General features: G+C 49.8%; 3 protein-coding genes across 6 annotated transcripts; 1 reads left to right on the forward strand and 2 right to left on the reverse strand.

The window, feature by feature from the left end:
* The first annotated feature begins 1,046 nt into the window (after positions 1-1,046).
* LOC131269632 (mitochondrial amidoxime reducing component 2-like) lies at positions 1,047-3,625 on the forward strand. Of its 4 annotated transcripts, none has more exons than XM_058272094.1 (4): positions 1,047-1,325; positions 1,617-1,660; positions 1,835-2,690; positions 3,428-3,625. In XM_058272094.1, the coding sequence occupies exons 2-4, from the start codon at positions 1,651-1,653 to the stop codon at positions 3,606-3,608; spliced, it is 1,047 nt and encodes a 348-aa protein (XP_058128077.1). In that variant the 5' UTR covers positions 1,047-1,325; positions 1,617-1,650; the 3' UTR covers positions 3,609-3,625. The 4 variants fall into 4 exon arrangements, with proteins under 4 accessions (XP_058128077.1, XP_058128079.1, XP_058128075.1 ...); XM_058272096.1 differs by having other exon boundaries at positions 1,856-2,690; XM_058272092.1 differs by lacking the exon at positions 1,047-1,325 and having other exon boundaries at positions 1,582-1,660.
* Positions 3,626-3,815: 190 nt separating this feature from the next.
* On the reverse strand, positions 3,816-5,223 carry LOC131269633 (mitochondrial amidoxime reducing component 2-like). The gene is made up of 3 exons (XM_058272097.1): positions 5,082-5,223; positions 4,137-5,001; positions 3,816-4,055 (listed from the first exon to the last, which is right to left on the reverse strand). Exons 1-3 carry the CDS (start codon positions 5,089-5,091, stop codon positions 3,950-3,952), a joined length of 981 nt encoding a protein of 326 aa, XP_058128080.1. The 5' UTR covers positions 5,092-5,223; the 3' UTR covers positions 3,816-3,949.
* A 2,191-nt stretch (positions 5,224-7,414) lies between these two features.
* On the reverse strand, positions 7,415-21,476 carry LOC131268933 (uncharacterized). The gene is made up of 7 exons (XM_058271231.1): positions 21,303-21,476; positions 16,992-17,096; positions 13,689-14,165; positions 11,682-11,890; positions 11,262-11,331; positions 8,492-8,662; positions 7,415-7,798 (listed from the first exon to the last, which is right to left on the reverse strand). Exons 1-7 carry the CDS (start codon positions 21,474-21,476, stop codon positions 7,415-7,417), a joined length of 1,590 nt encoding a protein of 529 aa, XP_058127214.1.
* Positions 21,477-22,875: the final 1,399 nt, after the last annotated feature.

The raw sequence follows: 22,875 nt of genomic DNA on the forward strand, positions 1-22,875 counted from the left end.
AACTTCAACAACACAACAAATGCAGAGTAGAAGAAAGCGTTCCAAAATTAATCCTGCTGCAATCGCAAAACCAGCGCAACCCGTTGTAAGCTAGTTAAAGGTGTATTGCAGTGTCAGAAAAAGAAGATAATTCATTTACTTCACAAGGTGCACGTGCAAAGAACATGATGGAGGCGCCTAGTAGCTTGATGCCGATAAACTTCTTCCTGGACATTTCTAGCAAGCTGAGTATGAATGAGTGAATGTTTTCATAAGATGCATAATAATAAGTATTTTAAATAATTTTATATATTTGAATCAAAATTTTCTTTTTCAGCCTCGAAAACACGCTCACCAGATGGGTTAGTGTCGGAATGGATCCACTTTGAAGGATTCCGATCGGACTCGGACTCGGACTCAAGTCGATTGGTACACGCGTTGATTCGGTTTGAATGGAATTCAATTTTGACTTGGAACTAATTGGTTTCACTTCAGATTATTGTTTGTTACGATAATAAACTATCCTATTATGTAATTTCTTTTACAATCAACAGCCTTCGAATATTTCGAAGTTTCAAAAATGAATGTTGACTTGTGAATTAAAGCATTGCTTAATGAGCACATTTAGCATGTTCTCGCTGTTTGATTTTGCTTGTAAAAATAGCTGTTTAAGACGAGCTCCGCTCAAATTTAGTCCGAAACGATCCAGTCCGGATTGAGTCCATCCAGGGAGCGAATATTCGAATGCCAACACTACCCTGTTTGCTCAATAAAACCCAAGGTCGGTAGAGAAAGATATTTTGACAGTTAGGTTGGATATTATTTACCTTTCACTGTACCATTGATTCCGGATAATTTAATCACGCTAAAAACCCAACGGAATCCAATGGAAGGTAAATATATTGGTGGTAGAAATTGTATTATTTCCATTACGTGACTATCGAAGCCGCATACGCTGCATTTTGGTTGGAAAACAATTTCAGACCTTGCACAAAGCCGACCTGCCTGTTTTAAGGATCTTGGATTCCGAAACGAGGGTAAACAAATCAAAAAAGGCAAAAATGTCCGATTGACGGCCGGTATTAGCAGTAGGAAAACATTGGCAGGCAGTGCCAGCGGCATGCAAATATCGATGAAACAAGCCTGAGCCAACAGACAACGTTCTGGGGCGCGAAAGCAGTTCGGCCAACCGTCCACCGAGTTTAGTTTCTGTGCGAGCCGCTAGTTCCGATGCGAGCAAACCTGTTCTGGTTGTTTGTTTGATCAGCATCGTGCCCGAGGTGAAACCGGACCAGCGCGTTGCCTAATTAGCAAGTGCCCGGGCACACGTGCAAACAAACTGGAAGGTGAGCTTGAGAGATGATGGCACACTTTGAAGGTAGTGGAGGCAGCAGACAGCAGGCGGCTTATCATATTCCAACGCGTTACCGAATAGCACCCATCCCCGAGCGCGGAATGCCTTATCGCTTCCTGGGCGCGATGCAATGACAGTTTTCTGATTGGATCAAGTGCCCATCGTTGTATGGAACCATTCGAGTTAGGGCTGCGCGCACCATAATAACCTGCTTCTACGAGAAGATAGTCCAAAACATCCAATTATTAATGATTGATTTCTGCTCGATTCCCCTCACTTTCAGACACCATCGCGAAGCGGACGGGCTGACGAAGGAGATGCTATCCAGTAAGTGCTACCCTAGTGCGTTTTGCTTGTGTGTATCAAAAACTACCGCTGTTATCATTGCTCTAACATTGCTTAACCATTCTAACCCATGGCGTTCTAACACCCGCTATAATGTTCATCGTGCGCTTTGCTCATCCACCCAACATACACCGTTTGATCCGTAATTAACGTCAGGAGTGTCCCTTCTTCATGTAGAGCTACTCGACCACGGAGGAGGCTCCGGAACGGGCAGCACCGCCGCCAAGGCGCTGCTGGTGGCGGCCGGCGTTGGGCTCGTGACGGCGACCGGGTATGGCGTGTACCGTCTGCTAAAGTACCGTGCGGCCCAGCGGCCACCGACCGAATGGCGACGTGTCGGCGAAGTTTCCGACCTTTGGATCTACCCGATCAAATCGTGCGGTGCGGTGCGGGTTTCCAATTTCCAGTGCTCGCCGATCGGTCCGCAGGTCGGTCTGCTGCGCGATCGCATCTTCATGGTGGTGAAGAGCGCGGACGGCACGTTCATCACGGGCCGGTCGCACCCGACGCTGGTGCTGGTGCAGCCGTCCTTCGACGCACGCTACGAGCTGATGACGCTATCCGCGCCCGGCATGCTGGACATCACGGTAAACGTGCGCCAGCTGCTGGCGGCCCAACCAGGTGCCGCCTCCGTCTGGGACCAGCCGGTCAGTGCGGTCGACTGCGGCGAGGAGGCGGCCCGCTGGCTTTCGCGCTTCCTGCTCAGCGAAGACTTCGGACTGCGGCTCGTCCTCTACCCGCACGATCAACCGACGCGTCCGGTGCGCGAAAAGAATCGCATCCACGCGCTGCTGACGGCACGTGACTCCGGCGCGTTGCACGATGCCACCAGCTACATGCTCGTCTCGGAAGCATCCGTGGCCGATGTTAACTCGCGCCTCGACAAACCGGTGCCGGCCCTGCAGTTCCGCGCTAACATTCTCGTCAAAGGTCCGACCGCCTTCGAGGAGGACGACTGGACGTGGATCCGCATCGGAGAGACGGTCTACCGCAACGTCAAACCGTGCACGAGGTATGTTTACTTCTCCATTTGCCCTCATTTGTCATGCCTTCACCTTTTATCTGTGTGTTTTTTTTATTTCCACCAACACCATTTCGCAGACGATTGGACACGGGGTAACGATGGCTGTTTTTTTTCTATCACCATATATTGTTTCCTTCACTTTTATTCACTCGATCTGCATCTTGTTGTTGAGCGTCGCTTCTGCTATCACCGGTATCTTTCATCCGTTATCTTCGACCTACCGGGAGACCGACTACCATTGTGCTGTTCCTACGAAGCGCTGGGACATATTTTTTGTTCGCTTATCTTTGCCTCGCCCGGTAGTCTTGTTTCTTTTATTTACTTCTTTTTGGTAACCTCAGTAAGTTACATACGTTTTGCAACGCGATAAACCTTTAAAAGCTTGAAAACTTAAGAAGTTACGCTTATTTGGTACTGCATTAGCGTTACTATAACAACATTCTATTAGGTTTTCAGCAATCTTAGTTGTACTTCAATTTGTTTAAACAACTGTTTTTTTTTTTTATGGTACAAAATCAAGATTTACAAACGAAAACGATACTAACACCATTTATTGGTTAAATAAATAAAAATAGAAAACAGAAAGATTACACAAATTTAGAATGTAAAACCATGAAATTGGACATCAGTTTGTTTTGATGTTCTGCAATGAAATAGAACCGCGCTTTTGAGGATTGCATTACATGTGCAAAATTATAATTTTTGTCATTTTTATCTCCTTTTAGATGTCTTTTCACAAACGTTGATCCGGAAACGGGCGTGAGCAGCCCGGAGCAGGAGCCGCTGACCACGCTGCGAAAGTATCGCCTCAAGCCGGGTCTCGGTGCGTCGCCGGTCGTGGGCATGCAGATGGGCATCCGAACGCTCGGCTCGATCGCCCTCGGAGAACCCGTCTACGTGGGCTAGCACTGCTATTGGGAGCCACGCAGGAGCAACTTACCGCGTACGTATTTATGGCCTTCTTTTGCAAACAAACTCACCGCGAGAGGACGTGGAGGAGGACGAGCGCAGCGTCGGATAGTGCTTTACGAAATCAATATTCTGTTTTGTTCGGCTCGTCAAACGTCCGTCGGAGGGGGGAAAGTGTGTGATAGTGAAGGGCGACGGGAGGGGCCCAAACCGCATTTGCCATGAGAGCGTTTTGCTTTATTTTTGTTCAATACACTTTTGCAAACAACTATCAACAAGCCGGTCAAAAAATTCATTGCGAACGTGGAAAGAAAATGCGTGGGACTGCTGCGGCTGCTCTAGGCGTAGTATACGGGATCGCCGACCTTGACTGAGGCACCCCGACGCAGCCCCAGGTGAATGCCGAGGGCCGGCGATTCTCCCAGCGACGGAATTTGACGGTATCTGCGAAAAGTAATACGAAAGATGGTGGGATGAGTGTGTGTGTGGGAGTGATGGGAGGAAGGGCGTCAGGTGATCACTCACTGCTTGAGCGTGCGTAAGGGCTCCTTGTCCGGGTGGGCCACGCCGGAAGCGGGATCAATCGTGGTGAAGATGCAGCGCAAACAGGGCATCTCGTAGCGGAACACGGTCTCGCCGATGCGCACCCAGCGCCACCGGTCCTCGGCGTACGCCTCCGGGCCGCGCACGACAAAGTTCGGGCGGAACTGCAAGGCCGTCACCTTGTTCTCGATCCGCTTGTTGAGGTCGGCCACGCTCGCCTCGTTGAACAGCATGTAGCTCGTCTCGTCGTGGAACGACCCGGTGTCGTCGCCGTTCTTCCGGCGGGTCGTTTGGTCACGCGGGTTGTACCGCAGCCGGTAGCCGACCGGCTTGTCTAGCAGGTAGGACGAGAACCAGCGGGCCGCCTCATCGCCACAGTCCACCGTCGGCACCTGCTCGCCCCACACCGTGCTGTCCGTGATCGCACCGTCGGCCAGCCGGGCCACATCGATCCGCAGCTCCGGCATGCCCGGCGCGTTCAGGATCATCGTCTCGAAGCGCTCGTCGAAGCGGGGCTCCACCAGCACCATCTTCGGCTTCATGCGCGCCGTCACGAACTTGCCGTCCTCGTTCGTCACCATGAAGATGCGGTCGCGCAGCAGATGCTGCCGCGGGCCGAGCGACGAGCAGCCGATCTGTTGCATCACCAGCGGACCGCACGATTTGATCGGGTAGACGTAGATTTCGGCCAGCTCGCCCGCCTTGCGCCACTGCTTGGGGGGAGTGTTGTCGATGCGCCGCTTCAGCAGATAGCCTCCGACCGACAGCAGCACCACCCCGCCGACTCCAGCCGCCACCAGAACCGCCTGACGGCCGGCAGGCAGCCCACCAAACTCATCCACCAGCTCTGCGCAGCACGGGAAACACACAAACTATTAGCCTTGCGTTGTGCATTTGCGCTCTCTTGGAGCCGGTGCAACTACTTACTAGAAAACATCGCCAGGATAGTGCGTGATTTGATGCGAGTTACGAGACGAGACGCAGCTACGGACGCGCCAGCACCAGTTCTCCCTCGCTTCTACTCGGCCTCCCTTGGCTGATAAATCGAATCCAATTCGCCCTGATAATGCTGGTAACGTGTGATGGTGCTGATTGTTGCCGTTTGACCAGCTGACCTTTTCGCGCACCATCATACCAGCGAGTTGATTTGTGCATAGTTAAAACATTTTAGCTGTAAAGCATTTGATAGCTTTGTTTGTCCATCATTGTCGGCCGAGTGTGTGTCTCGACGAGCGTTAGACCAACACACAATCATCGCAATCATCGCACGGCAGATTTCAATTACTCGCGCGATGGCCGTTTAGTGGATCCTGAGTTGGTTTCTTCAGCGTTTCGCACCGGACTGTCGTCGAGCATCTTACACTGTACATCTTGTAAGGTACGTTCCCAAGGGCAGTGATGGCAGCCGAAGGTTTACGAAACCGTGAATTATCATCATCCACTGTACCGCGCCTAAAAGCTTTAGATAGACGTAATGTTCCGGGGCAAAAAAATTATCATACTTACATCACTCTTCGTTCTCTTCAAAAACAACATCCAAGTCCCTCCCCAAAATGATTGGAACAGATTGCGTTTTTTTTAAATAGTTGATTTTTATTTAATTTGTTCACTTCCTTCTTTCTAATTTTCCATAGTTCTAAGATTGTCCGCCATTACAACATATACATAATAATATAGTATTGATAGTGTTTTTTTAGCATTTAAATTTTCCTTTTCCTTTCGTAAGTAAAAAAAATCACTTCATTTCCTAAGCAGTTAAAGTAGCAGTAGTAGTAACAATAGTGGTAGCTAGTCAGAAGGTAGTCAATTGCTATTGAGCAGCGGTTACGATACAGCGATGATGGTGTAATAGAATTTGCTTTTTGTTTTACTCTAAGAAGAAACGTTTTTGTTTTGTTTTGTAAGAAAACCGATGCCCCATGACATGGCAGTTTGAAACGTGGGCGTAGGTAGAAAAGGGGGTTGTGGGTAAACTATCAGAACAGGAGGGTAAGAAAAGGAAAGTCGAAACCTAGACAATCTCATTTAAATAATAGTGTCACCTTCATCCTAAAAAAAACAGTTTAATAAAATCATAATAATAATCCTTTCCTATTGAGCTCCAAAAAAAAAAAGTTACATATAGTACGATAGTTATCCTTTCCATTGCTTTCTTTTACGAATGATGCTGAGTGAATGCGTTCGAAGGGATAGTGTGGGAGAGAGGTACAGTTTAATGCTCGGAAGATATGAATGCAGCCGAGATTAAGACAAGGTGCGTGGTGATGAATCAAGGAATACCAAAAAATAGAAGGATATATAAGAGTAGAAGAGCACGGAAACGATGAAAAATACAGTAAGTTTGAGAAAGGCAGTGAAATACAGTAACAGTGGGAAGAAAAAACATATAGAAATAAAGAAAAAAGGCTAGAGAAAGTGAAAGGAAGCCTGAGAATGTAACAGGATAGATGAAACGTGAAAATTGACGACTATTTACAAAAGAGCACAAAATACGCACAGGTACTCAAGCCGCAATCCTGGCTTATGGGGGGAAAAAAATTCGACACGAAATGTGTAAGACAAAGTGTCCATCCCAATCTGATAAGTTTTCTTGTTTTCGTTTTTAGATTTTCCTGCTCAAAGTTCCGGTCACCCTTGTTTCACGTCCAGCACCGGCAGTTTTCAGTCCGGCAGGGTACCGTTTACGCTCGCCAGGCGTTCCTCGACTTCGCCGCTCGTCCCTTGGTCAACCGGCGGATCGGACGCTTCGGACTGTCTGCCGAGAAACTGGGGCATGCCACAACGATACCGAACGGTTAACCGATAAGTTGGAAATGAATGCAACAACCGGCACCCTCGGCTTCTGACTGGATGCAGGCAGGGAGCCGAGGGCGTTGAGTCGCCAAAGAAGCGGACCCGAAGTGTGTGTCCATACGTGCGTCAGATGGTGGGAGAACCGGACTACACTTGGTTGTTGGATGTGTAGAAGAAGTAGGTGCGGAAGGATCGCTATCGAATACAGTGCAATAATACCTAAACCACTTAACCACTTAAATTGAGCAAATGATCATGACTGTTATGGTGCATTCGATGATTCCCACTGATTGTGATGGTTTGTTGGTAGAACCCGTTTGCCTGGTTAGTACCACCGAGAGGCACGACGCCTTTTGGTTCTCGTATGTTTGATGATGAAATCTGTCTGTCAGCTTTTGGAGAAAGTCAATTTTGTTTGTTGGGAGATTGCTTGTGCGCTTTTGCCGGATGAAAATGACAAACATGGTCTAGAAGAAGGAAAACAGTGGCAGTGAAATTTGCTCCGGTTCGGCTGGCGTCGTCGGCGGCTCGATGGTAGTAGTGGACAGCTCTTTCGGCGGATTCGTTTCCGGTGCGGCTGGGGCAAGCTTGCTTGCGGGCGGCAGGTCCGCGGTCAGTGCCGTAAGCGAGCTGGGTGTTAGGGTCGGCAGGTTGGCGACCAACCCGGCCCCGATGGCGGTTGCCAGTGAACGCACGGCCGCCAGCTCATCGTTGAGCGCACGGCTCATGTTGGCGTCCTTGAGCGGATTCAGCTCGTTCATGGCGTTCGCGAACGATGCCGTCATGTTGGACAGATCTGGTAGGGCCGGCAGCGTCGGTAGGGCGGGACTGCTGGCGTCGAGCAGCGCCGGCTGTAGGTGATAACGGGGTGATACATACAAGGCAAGGCAGTGTGAAGCATGCACGAGCGCCCAAGATGGAAACGCATTTCGCTAGGATGGATCCCGTGCGGCTTGAGGTAACGTTGCGTAGAGAGGTGTATCGCCGGCGCATGCACTTCCGCTTGCGAATGATGAGCTAGTGGGCCATGAGGGTGACTGGTGGAAATCTATACGATCTTGATCTTTTCTTTTCGTGTTGCCTTTCGACTTTCTCGCATACTGCCGGTCGCGCGATGTGTATGTGTGTGGCAATGGGATGGGCGACCCGGCGTTTTGAGGACGGTTGCAGATGATGATCAGGTCACGAAGAGGAGCCGGGACGGACGGAGGGAGGGATTGGGTTGGAAAGGTGAGTACCAAAACTCGGTCTAACGATTGCGATTTGATCTGTGCTTAATTTTTTGTTTGTTTTTGTTTTGTTTTTAGAATGCTCTTCAGCCACACGCTTAGATGAGTGACGTGATCAGACGTGCTTTGAAGTTGACCACTCGTTCACTGGTTTGTGCGATTCGCTGTGGAAGAGAATGGGAGAGAGAGAGAGGGAAAGAGAAGAGTGCATCAATGAGCGAGGGGTGTGGTGACGACGACGGGTGATTGCATGCAGATTGCGACCGAGGATGGACGGTGTTGGGTACGAAAGTGTCTCGACGAAACGACACTCACCAGAATCAGATCCTGGATCAGGTTGGACAGACCGCGGTTGGCCAGCACGAAGAGACGCGTCACTGGTCCGGGAATGCCCTCGGTGTAGCCGTCACCCTTGCCGAGGTCGTGGTCGTCGGGCGAGTGTGCCTTCTCGTCGCTCTGCTCCGTGCCCGAGCTGCCCGACACAAGCTGCACGAAAGATATTAATAACAGGTCGGTTACAACAAATGGAAGGATGCCGGATACCGTCGGTAGCCACTAACGGGTGGGGGTGGTATTGGTGGGCGATTAGGTCGAGAAAGGATGGTTTGATGGGAGACGTATACAGCTAACAAAAACAAATAAGCGACAGTGAATGACAACAGGTGTGTAAGAAGAGTAATGTCCAGAAAATACCCTCGCACAGGTGTTCGCTGTGGAACACAAAGGAATTAGTATCATACACAGTATGAGCATGAGGATAATATCTACAAATATGTCGAGTAATAGTATACTATTTATACTGGGAGAACGAGTTCCAAACCTCGTTTTGACGTGAGGAGTGAGAAGAGCTAATCATAGCAGCACTAATAGATAAAGCCGGCAACAATAGAAGAAAGTAATAATACATGGAGTATCTCAATGAAATCAGGTTTAAATTGTTACCAATCTCAGGACTTCGTTGTATTGTAAACAGCGGCAATTTGTAAGCTACGACGTAAGATTGTTGCCACGAATGCACACAGCAAGTACAGATGTTCAGGTCTTTATATCGCTTGGAAAATAGTGACTAACTAGCGTGAACAACTTTCGTACTAATCGTCTGTCATTTTGTCATCGTTTAGTACTCAGGAAACACGGATGAGGCAGTAGGACGCGGTAAATTACTCAGTTAGAACAGATGGTCATTTACAGCGAAAACCATTACTTAGCAAATGTTCACGATACGGTTCGCCACTTCCAGCTGCGTCTTTGGTGAGAAGTTGGAAGTCGTTCACTTCATTTCATTTTATGCTAGTTGGGTTGTAATAAACGGTACAAACTCAGTCCAGTATCAACAGTGATGTTAGAATAATGTTTTGTAAATGTTTTATTAGTCGGTAAAGTACTGTGCGTATTCCAATCATCTTCCACAAAATGTACAACATAATTCCCCGGAAACAGAACCCATGAAAACGGAAGCGATTGCTTGGTTAGATAAAGCGTTTCCTCGGAGTGGTTAGAACAGATTAGTGCGTTCTCTTGTGAAACACTTCAGTTGTACTTCGTGCGTGGGTTTGGGGAAATCGGGAAACAGTTTTTCCAGTTATGTCCTTGTGTTTGTAAAGGAGTTGTAGCTTTGTAAAGGAACAGTAAGGAATAGGACTGGGTACGGGTTTGTTTGTTTGTTTGTTTGTTTGGTTGGTTGGTTTGGCTTTCTATTGTATCTGGTTTGGTTTTTGCTTGGTTTTGGGTATGTTTGCGTTGGGTTTTGGTATTAATTGAAGGGTCTAATTACCGCAGAGTGGCTATGAGAGGTGGCAGAAGAGGAAGTGGAATGTCCATCGTCATTACTGTCGTCGTTCTCTAGCGCGGTCGTCAGTGATTCGGTGCCGGCGACGACCCGATAGACGGTGCCGGCGGCACGTGCAGCACGGTCCGCTGCCCGCTGGGATATTGGTTAAGAGAGAGGTTTTTGGGTTGGAAGGCAAAGGTTTTGGTTTTTCGTTGTTGTTGTTGTAGTTGTTTCATTTTGGAAAAAAATCTATTTTGCTTGGTCAGCGTTGAAAAGGCAGCTCATGTGGCTTCAAATGTTTACTTTTGGTGTTCGTTTGGTCCGAAGGTTGAAGGTTCCGACCGATTTAGGGGGAAACTGTAAACCTCGAGCCGGAAAAGCTCAAACGCAAAGTGCTTGCTCACGTCCTCCGTAATGCGCAAGGGGGGGAAAGGAAGGGAAACGAAGGGGAAATCGAAAACTCCGAGCGCTTGCTGCGGTCCGTTTCGTTCGGAATGTAAGAATCGTCCTAAAATCGTCTCAAAAGTCCGGTTCCGGATGTCTCGCAATGGTCGTGCACATTGGCACAAAGGTAAACGTAAATGATGTTGGTGGATTTGATAGGTGGTGGTGGTGATGGTAGTGATGGTGGTGCGATCGATAGAGGTGCATTGTGCAGCTAATAGTAATTGGTTGCTCCAAAGGAGGGTTTCCTCTGGACGAAAACGAGCGGAAGGAGTGTCGTTGCAGATTGGATGAAAGAGGCTGAGCGAAGGAAAGAGGTTATGTGAGAAGGGGGTAGAGAGTGAGGAGGGTGGGCGGTTACTTTGTGGTGGGAACTAGAGTGGGGAAAGGGCTTCACGAGTGGGAGGGACTGTTCCGGTGATGTTCTAACAAACCTCTGGTCGAGCTATTTGTCGAGGGTTTTGTAAATCTCATCAGATTGTATCACTGTTTATCTTAGGGTGTTGCATTGTGACCGAGTGTTATCCTTCTCCCACCACCACCTCCACCCTCTCCCTCTCTTCTGCAGCCACACTCTCCAGTCCCTTTCCCTCCCTTCCCTTTCCGCCATTTGCGTACCATTCCACATCCGGGGTTTGAGTGAGGCATTAGCGGTATATGGTTGTGTTCAAATAGAGTAATATAAGAAATCAAAAATGGCCGAAAATGGGCGACTGAGCCGGTTTCAGGTGTGAAGGATAGAGAGAGAGAGAGATAGAAAGAGAGAGGAGAGAGAGAAAACAATAAAGAGAGAGAGAGAGAAAGAGAGAGAGAGCGAAACCAGCGTGGTCTGATCCTGGAGCCGGTCATTCGCCGGTGGGCTGTACTTACGCGGATGATGTCGAACAGGAAGTTACCAGAACCGCCGCCTCCGCCGCTGCTGCCTCCGAAGGACAGGAATCTGGAAAAGTGCACACATTTTAGAGGATGCAATTCTGGGTTTGAGTGGGGAGTATGAGGTGCGGAGTTGATTCCGACTCCAGCCGACTTCCGCATGATCCGGCTCCGATTCTCACAATTGATTTTGATCGCCTGTTTCGGCATTCAGAATTAGTTTACAAGGTTCCAATATGAGTTTTCGACGTAGGATATCATTGAAATCGGATCGAATCCGCCACGTGGCGATTGAACTCAACTCCGGATTGATTTGTACCAATCAGCGGGAGTAGACGAAGCTGGCCACGGTCAAGAAGATTGCCATTTTGTCGAAAGTCTACAAAGAGACAGAACTCCAGTTCTCCTCCCACTTACCTCTTGTTGCGATCCTCATCGTTGCCCTCGGAGTCGAGCGTTAGCTCGTCCAGGCTGGAGCTGTTCGCGGACGACTCGGCGTTCTGGTCGTTGGAGGAGGCGGCCTTCTCGTCGCTGGTGGCACGGGCTACTCGGATCGCGTTCAGCGTATCGGTAAGGCCGGCAAGGTCGAGCGTCTCGAGCGTGTTAGCGTTCTCGTTGGTCGTGATCTGCTCAATGGCCGCGCGAATCATTCGTCGGGAGTGGTTTTTGTTGTTTGATTTTGGTTCGGTTTGGAATCGGAAAATCGGGTTGGTTGGCAAACACGCACGCACGTTACCGGCGCCGTCGATCCAGAGTTTTTGGAGCAGAAAAGGACGCATTGGGGCGATGGGGTTTGGTTTTGTTTTTTTTTCGTTTTGTACCGGGTGTGACGAGAAATGCGCACGCAACACACACAAACACACCACCAACCAAAAAGGAACACACGGAACACGATGGAAGAGATGGAGAGATGAAATGCGTTAATGATGTGGTATATATAGTTGTTTGTTTGGGATTGTTTTGGATTTCGATGACATAGTGGTAAGACGAGAGGTTGATGCAAAATTTGAAGCGGATATCCGACATATCCTGACGAGTTGCAATCATGATGTCTACGAGTGTTGATGAGCGATATGGGTACGCTCGCAAGTGATGACTGTGGTTATGTCCTACGGATGGATGTTAACCTACGCTACTGATAGCGAAATCGGTTCGAAATCGAAACGTCAGTCAGAGAAACGTTATTCTACGACGTTATTCCAATGTGGAGAGATGAGAGAAGGATTACGTATGGCGGTTAGTCCGAGGCACAGATTACGGTACAGTACCAAAACATGAGTAGGAAAGGAGAGGGAAAAGGAAGGAAGGTGAAACAATCCTGAAGTTTGAATACTAGCACAACCCTAAAGTACGAATGTTGGAGAAGGCATGGTGGGTAAGTGTCAGGTGATACGGCAGAGGAGACAAACCAATAGATAGGAGAGAGAGAGAGAGACATAGAGAAGGTGATCAACCGCACGCATCCGCACGAGCTGTTATCCAACTACCAACTAGGGCCATTCACTTTGCACTCTCCTACACTCGCGCCGCCCGTGCGCATTAGCAGATGATCCAACAACCGGAAAGGATGAGTTTTGCAGGACTGCAGAAGCCCTTCCACTAGTGGGGGGGAAGGGCACACGAAATGCGAGATGAGAGATGCTGTGCGGTGGGTTCGGCAAATGGTTTGTAGGAGGAAGGTAGGAAACGAAAGGAAGAGATAGTGCTACACTCGTAACCCGATGGGTGAAATGTGAAACCAAGCGTGTTGATTCAGCTGCAAGATGGTCGATCGCCATTACAGCGATGGGGCAATCCGGTCACAACAATGGGTACTGGCGAGGTACACACACAATCCCCGACCCCGTGAAAGAGTAGCGGTCGACGAGGGGGGAAACGTTCAATGACCTCGCCCAAACAGAGGGGCTGTGGAGCGTCGCACTCAGCTGGAGAAGTCCCGTGAGCACGCGTACTAGGTTCGGGAACGGATTGTATATCGATGTATATAGCCATACGCAAATGGCTTGCATGTTTTGGTTACGGTGACATGTTTCAGTTACGATGAGCTAGATACCACTAAGAGAGTACGTAACGTTCTCTGAACCATTACTACTGCTACTATTACTATTACTAGCGCCGATGCTAATTCCTTGCTCGTCCCTATCCCTGGAGTGAGCACAGTTCTCCAAAGGAGGAGTCTATATAGACTAAGAAGGTAGAAAGACATAGACAGTGACAGGAGGCGGAGGCCGAAAGCCATGGATGGAGCCAACTTCCGGGAGCGGAAGTTCCGAAAGCAGGCCTTAGCCCCGGAGAGCGGATAGGCGCGGCGTTCCTTGCTGAAGGTAGATGGCTACGTGGCGATGTCGAGGCGATGTGAAAATGAAGAAGGTTCTACAGCGTACGCAGTGTCCGGGCCGCGCGCCGGACGCCGGCTGCTCATACCAGGTTGGACTCGGTCTCGCTTGGCACGGTGCTGGTCGGTTCCAGGCCGGCCAGCAGGTCGATCCGGTCGATCGCGCTGTTCGTGGTGGCGGCGTCGGCGGCGAGTCGCTTGCGCACCTCGTTCTTGTCGTCGTCGCCGCTGTCGCCGAGCCGCAGTTCGGGCAGGGGCGTGGCGGTGACCGGGCCTGCCTGTCCCTTCGCATCGCCGTCGTTGTTGTCGTCGTCGTCGAGGTCGTCCGACGGCGGGAAGGTCGGCAGCGAGATGCTCACCTTCGGCCCGCTGGACGGTTTCTTATCCGCGTCGTCGTCGTCGTCGTCGAAATCGAAGTCGTCGTCGTCGTCGGACGAGCTGCTGCTGCCGCCGCGGTTACCGCCCGCGCCGCCGCCGCCGCCCAGGCCGAGTCCGCTGCGCAGCAGTATCGGGCCGATCGTGCGGAACAGGTACGAGGTGATCATCTGGATCTTCTGGTCCAGAATCTGGAGCAGGGGGTGGGTGTGTGCGTGTGTGGCGGCAATTGGCAAGCGGGTACTTGGTTATTGGTTGTTCTACGTTTGAATTCTTTGCAATGCTTCATTTGGGTTCATGCCCTCCCCAGATCGACCTGGCGATTGGAGGATTATATCTTTCGTTTGGATCACGTCACGTCCCGTCTGGTGTCGAAAAACAAGAACGATTGGTTCAGGTCCACGGTCCACGGTGTAAGGTCATATCTGGCAAGGTACATCTCGGAACAATGTTCCAACACGCTACGCCTATCCAGCACCAAACTGGATCGAGCGTATGTAAGACGGTGTAGTAAACCGACAAGCAAAACAAATCACATGCAACCAAACTGGTTCACGCTTCCAGCGACACTGGTCCCAAAGTCCGCTACACTGTCCTAAGACATGAGTGCGGTTTACATTCTTTTCTGTACTCCGCTACTACAGAGACCTCGAGGAGGTGTTTTTTGAAACAGGATTGGAAATCAGATTTTGAATAGATAGACAGAGAGAATAAGAGGTGGGTGGGGAGTAAGAGGCTGACAGAAATGATGTTCACGAATGTATGTAAGTCGCATATCGTATGAATGACTTATGAGCGATTGAGAGCCCCACCCGCCCGGTGAACGGAGCGGAGTGGAAATGATTGAACTTGGAAGCGTTTGAGGTTTCGGGAGATGTGATCCAACGAGAATAGTAAGAGGTGATGGATGGCACTACGGTTGGTTACGGATGGGTCCGGTTTAGAGGCTACCAAATGTGGGGGGGGGGAGAATGGCGGATGACAGATGGAGCCAGAGCGCGAGGTTGACGATTCGATCCGCTCGTCGCGCCGGAGCGAGAAGTTTCGAGTCCACTCCGGGCAGGTTCCGCTCCTCCGGTTCCGCCGGCAGAATGCTCCCGCTGGCTTCTCACGCATCGCATCGGTCACATGGCGTGGCGGGTTGGCCGGAGCCGGTTAGGTAAGGTTAGGCTGGCGGAGACCTGCCCCGGAGCCGGTTCCGACCGGTTGTGCGCTAATGCAACGCCCAGTCTCAGGGGTGACTGGTGGACTTTAAAAATGAAAGTAGTTTTACTGCCGCCGCCGCCGCCGTCGCTGTTGAATCCATTTGGTACCGTCTGCATCGGTTTCCCCCTGGCCCCCAATCTCCCTTCTCCACCGCGCGCCTTCACACATGAAGCGGCCGTCCTTCGCAGCTGAAGCCCACCGGGTCGCTTTGCGGACACTTTGTGGAAACGAAAACGTTGAGGCAACACAATCCGAGCGATAGAGTGATAGTGTGTATGTTTGTGAGAGAGAGAGAGAGGATAGAGCGATAGGCAGCCAGTGCTAATAAGATTTATCTGGAGCAGCAGCCCCACCTTTGCCCTTGGTTTCCTCGTCTGGATCTCTCCCCGTGCGGAGTATTTTTGTCGGCTTGGGTCTTCCCTTTGGCGATGGTGGACACACAGAAACACACTTGATCGTCTCTATATCTCTCCCCTGGGGGCTTCCGCGTTTGCCCAATACGAAACATGACGGAAGAACTAGCTCCATTGATCTTTTGTTGTTGTTACTCCGGTTTCGGAGTTTCGCTTCGAACTCTACCTGCAAACAACTTCTGGATGCTTTGTTTACCACTCGTGTGCTGAGAGAGAAGGTTGCTTTTGATAGAAGAGGTGCGATGTGCTGTTGGTTTGGTGCGATAAAAAGATCCATTCCGGATCGACGCGCGAACGGGATTTGAACCTACGTCGGGGGTTGTGTTGAGAGGTTACGTTCTCGAACGCTCTACCAATTGAGCCACGAAGCACCATCAGCTAACACCGTGCGAAGTTGGGGCAAAAAGCTTCGATTCGTCAATCGCTTAAATATGTACACATATGACCGTTGGATCTTCCAACGAAATGGACGTCTCGCAGCGTTCTCGATCATTCACAAAACAACTGAACCGAAATGGGTAAGAATCGATATCCGTTTTTTTGGGAGTAAAGGGGGAGGGGGCCCATTTGCGGTGCATTTCGTTGGTGCTGGCGGTGTCGGGGTTTTCCCCCCCGGGGATTCGGTGCTAAACCTAAAACCACGATCCGACGCGCTCCGGTGAGGCGAGGTGTGTAGATGTGGGTGCGATGGATGGATACGTGGGGCTCGATTTGGGTTAGGGAACCGAATGGACGACGACTCGTGCGTGCGGGGTTTGGTGTGCAAAGGGCGAGTGGGTGTTGTGGGTATGTGGGTATGTGTGCTAGTGCCTTTCGATGTGGATGTGCAACGACTGGAACAAAAACAAATGGCGACTTATGGCGTTCCGAAAGATGGATGACTGATTTGGGGGGGAAACAGACGTTGAACAGAAAGAAGGTAGGAGGGTGGAGTAGTACAGATGGTGCTTATCGGTGGGAGCAGCAGGATGTAAGGGCGTGTCCTTGGAGCAGTGTCCTGACCGTTCTTTTGCCGGGTAAAAGGCAAGGGAGGAGGGGGGGGGGGGGGGTTTGGCATCGGGAAAGGTTGAGCGGGGAGTTGAACTATATTCAAGGTTTGGTTGGAGCGGGAATGTTTTTCCCTTTTTTTTTGTACAATTTACATGCTACTAGGTGTGTTTTGTTTTTTCTCTTCTGAAAATCGTCCTTGCAGATTGCGTTGGTGTGTGTGTGTGTTCTTATAATTGTTCGCCGTTTATAACTCTTCCTCAGTTATTTCAACCTCGAAGTCGAGCGAGGACCCTTTAAAAGAGGGGTCTGTTACAAACAATTTGCTGGGTGTGTATCCTTTGTACTTTTTGAGTGTGTGTGTGTGTGTGTGGGTGGGTGTTGGTGTGTCTGTGCATGGTCCAATCATACCTGAGAGATCGTTGGGAACAGCTCGCGCAGGATTCCGATCGTTCGCTTGTTGCGCTCGTTGATTTTCTGATCCTCCGAGTCGATTAGCGTAATGACGTCCAGTTCCTGGAAGCAAACACACCCACACACACAAAAATAACAGAAAGGAAGAAGGATAAAGATGTGGTTAGACCGTGGTAAACAATGCTTTGTTTTGGGGTGTTCGTTTCGTTTCTTTTCTATCATCAGGGTTTTAGGTTGTCAGCCATGTTTTGATGGATCGCTCGCACAAAACATTTGTCATCCTTCTGCCTTTTGGTGATTCGCTTGTGTGTAGATATGTGTGTGTGTGTGTGTGTTACTGCTGTCAAGGATGCCATTTTCGTTTGCGCCTCTTGTGTGAAGCGCCCAATGTTGTGCACGGAGCTGTTATTTAATCACCCGCACGGCATCGTACGCGCCAGGAATATACACCCCGCGCTCGCACGTGGATTACATAAGCTTAAATTTGTGCCCCTGCCCTCTACCTCCTCCTCTTTCTCCTTCCTCAGAAATGCCTGGTGTGTGTGTGTGTGTGTGTGTTGTGTTTCGTTTTATTCCATTCCGTTTTTTCCAATTTATCAATCGGCGGCAGCTCACGTGACACAACAGGGGGGGTTCGGGGGGCTCGCAACCCATTATCATATCGGGTTAGCGGGTCGGTAGCGGACCATACCCCGATGACATCACACCGTTAAAGTTTGCTTACCGCGGTTTGACCCACTGATTGTGTGTCTTGTGGTGTTTTGTTTTCACCCCGTTTGCGCAGAAGTAAACGAGTCCAAATGGGAAAGATGAGGGGGGGGGGGGGGCAATGCTCACAACGGGGCGAGGGGGGGGGGGTCGGAGAAATGTTTCCGAAGCTGAAATGGGGCTTTCGATCATTAGAGGCAGACCCTTCCCCTTTCCCATTGGACCGTTTTTTTTCGGGGTTTTTAATTGAGTTACGAATCGTGATTGAATTGGACAGGATGAGCAAAAGAGAGCGAGAAAGAGAGAGACTTTCCTCTCAGTGGACAACGTTAGGCGTGCATGCGTGCGGCCTCCAATGCAATGGCGATGGAAGGAAAATGGCCGCCCCACTGATTTACCAAATGCCACTTGCACAAACAGTGCGTTACGAATCGCCTTACGGCGCGTCCATCTTCGCAACGTTCTTGTGCAACGGTTGTTACACGCTTTGCATAGATGCAAGCGAAACGTTGAAATAGAGCAACACTTTTTACTTTTTTTCGCTTCATTTCTGATCTTAACGGTGGGATTCGGGGGGGTTGGAAAAATTAAATACAAATCAGAAAGGATAAACGAAAAACGCAACTAACACCCGGGCAAAACCGAACCTAGCAAATCACACAACCGCTGGTGGAAAGCAAGCGTGTAGAAACTTTCCAAATGTAGCAACCAATTCACGCTCTCCCCCCCCCCCCCCCCCCAACCCCGCCCAAGGTTGCAACTTGCGCGAGGCTCAAATGTCACAACGAAGCCGCCACGCGGTTACAATCGTTTTTCACCTCGCGCTCGGAACCGGGCGGCCTTCGCGGGTGGCCTTTTTGGGGTTGTTTTTTGTTTCGTTTTTTTTTTTTCGTCGTTGACAGCCAAAAGGCCCAAACTGTCTGGCAGCTAATTTTTCACTGTTTGTTAAAAAATTAGTTGCTTCTTTTCGCCAGAACCATTTAAAGAAAAATGGCCAAAGTGGTGGATCAAACTGCCGGTAATTGGCATCGGACCGCTTGGCCAACGTGTTTCGCTTCCTTTCGCGCACCGGTGCTACGATGTTTTTACGCGACCTTGAAACTAGGAGGTTTAATTGAAGGGTTTGTGTTGCATTTTACAACTTCATTTCATGTGTGAGTTTTTTTTTTCGCTTCTAGCTTTGACCTAACCACCCGGTTAGCAAACCCGTTTTCCTCGTCACCGGCCGAACATCAAATGGTTCGTTTTTCTGTTGTCTAAAGGAACGGTAAAAAAAAACAAACATTACTCGCTTCATACGCACGTTCGTCGCTTGGCGCAGCGTTGAAGTCTTTTGTGCCGTTCGAAAGCTTCCCAGCGCTAATTCCGTGAGATTTATGTGCTACAATTGGAGCTGTTTAGGTTTTAATTTTTCTACGTGGAAAAAAAAAGTGTTCAAGATAAGGGGGGGTTGTTTTTTGTTTCTATCTATTGACTTTTTTTGTGTGTTACATCCAAGGTTTAAATTGCGTCGAAATGCAACCATGCGCCTCCATCGGGGTTTTTTGTGGGTTCGGTTTGTTCGTGTTAAAACCTTGTGAAACATGCACGAGATGATCTGGTTCGACCCACACAGAGGGCGGGTGTTAGTAAGGAACCTTCTATTTAGGGGGTTGAAAAAAAAAACACACGGTTCGCCCTTGGGAGGCTGGTTTGTACGGTCCGACCTTGACTCGGGCGTAAACGGTGATGCCTCCGATATAATCGTTCTGATCGAAACTGAGCGAGCGGTGCGTGTGCGATGCTAATCATCGTGCGCTTTTCTCACAATTGTTTCGCGCCAACCCTCCAACCAATTGGTCACGTGTTCGGAAGGCGTGCGTCGCTAAGTGTGTGTGTGTGTGTGTGTGGGTAATTGTGTTTTTTTTCTCTCTCTTAACTTTTCCTAACACCTCCGAACGCTCGTAAACACCCGCCGCGGAGTAATTGTCGAGCGCATCGTAAATGTGAAGGACTCGATCTCGATTTCGAGGGAGCGGTTCGGATTTGATCTTTAAAGGTTTTGGGCAATAAAATCGGAAACAACCGGAGCGGCGAAATGTCACCCCCCCCCCCCCCCCACCCCCTCGACCGGATCGACCGGTGGAGGTTTTCCTTTTCCTTTTGCGAGAACGGATGTGACCGAAGGATAATTATTTTTGGAAGAGGGAAAAAAATGAAACCGTACACACTCTTCCCCCTACGTGCCATACTTGCGAACGCCAGTCACGTGCCTCCCCACCGCCTATTCCCTCGTCCCCGCAAGGTGAAGGGTTGCACAAATGGCCACGGGTCCAGTTTCTTCAGTTTCCGCCACACGCAAAACCCGAACGCACGGTTGTGATTCCGTGCGCGGAATCGAGCCGCTAACCTTGAGGCGCGCAAACAGTGTGCCACAGGTGGCAAGGGGGGGGGGGGGGAGAGGTTTCTTCCCCATTTCGTAGCAAACAATGGGTTGTGATTCAAAATTCGTGCGCCGATTGCCGATCCAAATGTCAGCCACTTTCGGAGCTGTCCGCGCTAGGAAAGGCGTTGCATCAGGTGATTGGCATGGAGCCGCTTCCACAATTAATAACCATTTGGTTAATTGTTGTTTCTACCGTGACCGCAGTGTTTTTTTTTTTTTTTTTATGAACCATAAAACACATGACACGAACCATTATGGCCGTTTGTTTGGGCACAAACATTTTTAATTTGGTATGAACAAAAATTGTGTGAGTTGTAACACCATCCATTTAATTTATCATTGTAGGTGATAAAAAAAATAAATCAAATCTGTCCTAAGGAATAAAATGCGTGTTTCAAGGATGTGATTTTAGCAAAGTTGTTAATTATTTAATTAAATTAAAACTACGTCAACCAACTGGTATTTTGTTTGTGACGCGCACGGCTTGAAAATATGCCGGAAGTTTTTAATTCGACGACCTCAGCGTGATGATTGGGTTTTTCCGGCGATGAGCCGAAAGATTCCAAAAAGCTAGAACCATTCGGGGCCAAATGAAAATGTGGTAAACGTGTGAATGTGGTCGGAAAGCCAATCAAACTGTGAACCGATTTGACGGGGCAAGGTTAAGCTAATTTGTTATGCGATTGTTTAGCTACCTGGGACTGGGAAGCTTTTAGAAAAAATTGACACACACACACACACACACACACACGTGTGTGTACAGCAGAAGCATCAAAATTGAAAATTTCTCAACCGCACTGTTAATCGAGTGTGGCTTGAATCCAGTTTCCAGTTGGCAAACTCCCCGTACAACCAAGTCGGGCAAATATTGACGCGGACATGCGGCGTAAACACGAGCGTCCGAAACATGGGGGGGTACGGGAAGAAGGGCTCGGGGGTAGAGAGAAGGGAGGAGACTGCTCTTGCGCTTCCATCGCGCATCGGAATGCTTCGGCAATGGATTTTTCTGTGTGTGTATCCGTGTGTTTTCTTAAAATTTGCTTTGTTTTGTCAAGCCGTCGGAGCCGGATCGAGCCCGAGCCCGTCCACTCCGGTTGACGTAACACACATACACACACACACACACATGTGCACACGAGTGGATAGCTCTTGAAAAAAAACGTGCGACTTCCTACCTTATCGCCGTCGAGTGGGATCTTCATCAGCTCGATGTCTGTCTTTGGTTGCGCCGCCGGCTCCGGCTGGGCGGCGGGGGCGGGCGCTGGGTCGGGGTTCGCCGACGGGACGGGGACGCCCAGGGTCAGCGCGAGGGCACTGCATATCACAGCCGTCACTAGTAAGAGCTTCATTCTGCTGGAGGCTGCGGAATAGAGTGGAAAAGTAGCAAACGTTAATTGTACAAATTGAAAGCTGTCTTAGAAACAGTTAAATTTAACATGAGAAGGGAGAGGGTGGGGGAGGGGGAAGGGATTCTAAGTCCTCCCCTGTTGGAGAATGTTGCAAAACTTCCTTCGGTTCGGGAGAACCGAATTTTGTCGTCTTCCCTTTTTCGGCACGTCGTTTTCCTTTTTCGTCGTTTCGTTTGACGGCGCGTTTTGACGTCAAACCGCCACTTGATTGAAATTCATCACATCAGGCCTAGCGAGCGCGCGTTATCTAACTGCTGAATCGGATCCTCTTCCCCCCCCCTCCCGGGTGGGAATGTCGTCAGCTGTCGTCGACCGCGATCAATGGCGCGTCACTTCGAGTGTCGAGTCGAGTCCACCAGCCGATCCTTGTACGTACCACGTTCGGGACAGTCTCTTCCGGCGGTGACACCGACAAGGTCTCAGCCGTGAGCGTCCAGCGAGTGCCACGTCTCGACCACAGTGTCCTTTTTATTTGTTTCTTTAATTTCCATTGTTTTTAGAAAGGAGTCAAACCGACCGGGCAGAATAGAAAGGAGGCCGAAAAAATCGAAAACTGCACTAGGGCTGCACTGTACGCCCTTGGAAGGAACCTGCTTTTGCAGAATGCGTTTCCGAAAGGCGGTCGGGGTGTGCAGTCAAGGGAGTCCACCCGGTCGGGAACGTCAACGTTCAACGACCTGGGTTTTCCTTTTGGCCCCGGGGGTGGTACGTTGTTCGCGCATGTTTGCAAGTACCAACTTCCTCGAGGCTAGCCATCAAGGTTGGGCCGGTGAGGCCACTTCCTTCCTAGAACCACCGAACGGTACGGCTTGGCGATTGGAGGAAAGCGAAAGGATTGCAACCGAACTCGGCTGAGGGGGAGCAACCGGGGAGGATACGGGGAAAAAATACGCCGCGGCAACTGAATTCCGGGTGACAACGGATGCGAAAGTTCCTTTAAAAAAAAAAACTCTACTTAATTTTGGGGTTCGTCGCTTGTTGAGTCTTTCGTTCGCAAGCAAGCGACGAACTTAAACTAAAAGGAATGAAGGAAAGGGGAAGGGGTGGAATAGTTACGAGAGACCAGGATTGTTCCCAACACAATTCGCGAGCTGGCGATTCTAGGGACTTCTATGATGCCTTTTTCGGGTTCGTCGCTTGTTGAGTCTTTCGTTCGCAAGCAAGCGACTTACTTAAATTAAACGTAACATGGGAAAGGGGAAGGAGTGGAACAATCACGAGAGACCAGGGTTGTTCCTTACACTGCTCGCAACCCAACTTCGAGGGCCGGCAATTCTAGGGTTAGTTAAAAGAAAATGTATTTTTCGGGTTCGTCGCTTGTTGAGTCTTTCGTTCGCAA

This window comes from Anopheles coustani, chromosome X (assembly GCF_943734705.1).
Source record: "Anopheles coustani chromosome X, idAnoCousDA_361_x.2, whole genome shotgun sequence".
NCBI classification, from domain to species: domain Eukaryota; kingdom Metazoa; phylum Arthropoda; class Insecta; order Diptera; family Culicidae; genus Anopheles; species Anopheles coustani.

What these genes read in the sequence shown, in the direction of transcription:
- LOC131269632 (XM_058272092.1), top strand. Translation starts at nt 1,582, where the DNA reads ATGATTGATTTCTGCTCGATTCCCCTCACTTTCAGACACCATCGCGAA. An exon ending in GACGAAGGAGATGCTATCCA is followed by an intron (nt 1,661 to 1,834) that starts GTAAGTGCTACC and finishes AATTAACGTCAG; the next exon opens with GAGTGTCCCTTCTTCATGTA. An exon ending in AACGTCAAACCGTGCACGAG is followed by an intron (nt 2,691 to 3,427) that starts GTATGTTTACTT and finishes ATCTCCTTTTAG; the next exon opens with ATGTCTTTTCACAAACGTTG.
- LOC131269633 (XM_058272097.1), bottom strand. An exon ending in CCCTTACGCACGCTCAAGCA is followed by an intron (nt 4,056 to 4,136) that starts GTGAGTGATCAC and finishes TACTTTTCGCAG; the next exon opens with ATACCGTCAAATTCCGTCGC.
- LOC131268933 (XM_058271231.1), bottom strand. Translation starts at nt 21,476, where the DNA reads ATGAAGCTCTTACTAGTGACGGCTGTGATATGCAGTGCCCTCGCGCTG. An exon ending in TCCCACTCGACGGCGATAAG is followed by an intron (nt 17,097 to 21,302) that starts GTAGGAAGTCGC and finishes GTTTGCTTCCAG; the next exon opens with GAACTGGACGTCATTACGCT. An exon ending in GATGAGGATCGCAACAAGAG is followed by an intron (nt 11,332 to 11,681) that starts GTAAGTGGGAGG and finishes GCACTTTTCCAG; the next exon opens with ATTCCTGTCCTTCGGAGGCA.